This window comes from Prunus mume, linkage group LG5 (assembly GCF_029339155.1).
Source record: "Prunus mume cultivar Tortuosa linkage group LG5, ASM2933915v1, whole genome shotgun sequence".
NCBI classification, from domain to species: Eukaryota; Viridiplantae; Streptophyta; class Magnoliopsida; order Rosales; family Rosaceae; genus Prunus; species Prunus mume.
The window spans coordinates 29,374,372-29,375,977 of NC_142702.1; the positions used below are offsets into that span (position 1 = coordinate 29,374,372).

General features: G+C 35.2%; 1 protein-coding gene across 1 annotated transcript; it reads left to right on the forward strand.

Annotated features, from left to right (window-relative positions):
- On the forward strand, positions 1 to 1,203 carry LOC148917530 (mediator of RNA polymerase II transcription subunit 10b-like). Its single transcript, XM_089051726.1, has 4 exons — positions 1 to 157; positions 251 to 353; positions 444 to 533; positions 981 to 1,203. The coding sequence occupies exons 1-4, from the start codon at positions 105 to 107 to the stop codon at positions 1,050 to 1,052; spliced, it is 318 nt and encodes a 105-aa protein (XP_088907852.1). The 5' UTR covers positions 1 to 104; the 3' UTR covers positions 1,053 to 1,203.
- Positions 1,204 to 1,606: the final 403 nt, after the last annotated feature.

Consider the following 1,606-nt stretch of genomic DNA (forward strand, 5'->3'; position numbering starts at 1 on the left):
TGATTATTCAGACCTTATGTTCTCAATATTTTTATTGTTGCTTGGAGACTTTCTCACATTAGGTTTGACCTCTCAGAAATGCTCTTGTTATCGAGCTTGACAACATGGCTAAGTTGTCCGAAAAATGCAATATCCAGGTTCCTATGGAAGTTTTTAAGTGAGGCTTCTTCTCTGATTTGCTTTCTAACAACTGAAGGTTCCGCATTTATGGTGGATTTCTGACTACCGTTGACTTTTTAATTTTGTGTAGTTTGATTGACGATGGGAAGAATCCTGATGAATTTACAAGGGATGTCATAAACAGTTGCATTGCCAAAAATCAGATCACTAAAGGCAAAACTGATACCTTCAAGGTAGCTTTTACAGTGTGCAAATAATTGTTTTGTTCCATTTCGATGTTTCAAGTTTGTCCTCATTCCACCTTCTACACATGTTTTGTTTAGAGTTTACGCAAACATCTTCTGGAAGAACTTGAACAGACATTTCCTGATGAAGTTGAATCTTACAGAGAAATACGTGCTGCATCTGCTGCTGTAAGTTATCTTACATTCGCCCACTAACATGTTGTACAAGGATTTTATAAACCTTATTTGCCTTTATCATAAAGTCTTCGGGTGGACCCTTTCACCCTTTATGCATTTCTTGCTTTTGGTCATTCATCCAGATTACACAACCTTTCTCAGAAGGTTTCTGCTATGCGTTGACTCTGCGCCCAGCAAAAGTCAGCTTTTTTGCATTTATTCTCGATATTTTGTTGGGTGGACCCTTTCATCCTTTATGCATTTCTTGCTTTTGGTCATTCATCCAAATTACACAACCTTTCTCTGAAAGTTTCTGCTATTGATGTGTTGACTCTGCGCCCAGCAGAAGTCAGCTTGTTTGTATTTATTCTCGATATTTCATTCTAGTTATTCTCGGTATTTGTGTATGTGGTTAATTATGATTCTTGTAGGAGTTTAAGCTGTTTACTTACGATACAGGAAACAAAACGGCTTGCACAAGCACAGAGCATATTACAGAATGGTGATGTGAAGGTCAAACCCGAGCCTTAAGTGTGTCATTTGTTTATGTATCAGGTTCTCTGAGTCCACGTGTTACCAAATACCGTGCTTGTAATCTGATCTTAAAAGCTTTAATCCCGTTGTCAAATATGAGCCACTTTTAAACAAATATGTGTAAATTTTATTTTTGATTTTGCACTAACTTTTTTATCTTATTCAAGTTGCTATAGATCACCAAGCACCCAATTAGAATTCAAATTTCAATCCTATAGTTGCAAAATTATGTTCTGTGGTTGCTGTGGCTTCTGACAAAGCTTGAAATTTTTTCTGCCAAATTTCTCACAATAATTTTGGCCATCACTATTTTGTAGTTTCAGATAAGCTGCTGTTTTAATAAAAGCCAAAAAAAGACTTTCTTTTTAAAATTAGTTTAAATATAAAGTGTATAGCCGCGCGGCTATACTCTTAAAATAAATATATTCGAATATTTTACTAGTATACTCTTGCAAGAAATATATTCCAATACTTTATTCGTATAGCCGGTCGGCTATAAGCTTTTTAGAGATATATTCGAATATTTTAATAATATAGCCCATCAGCTATAC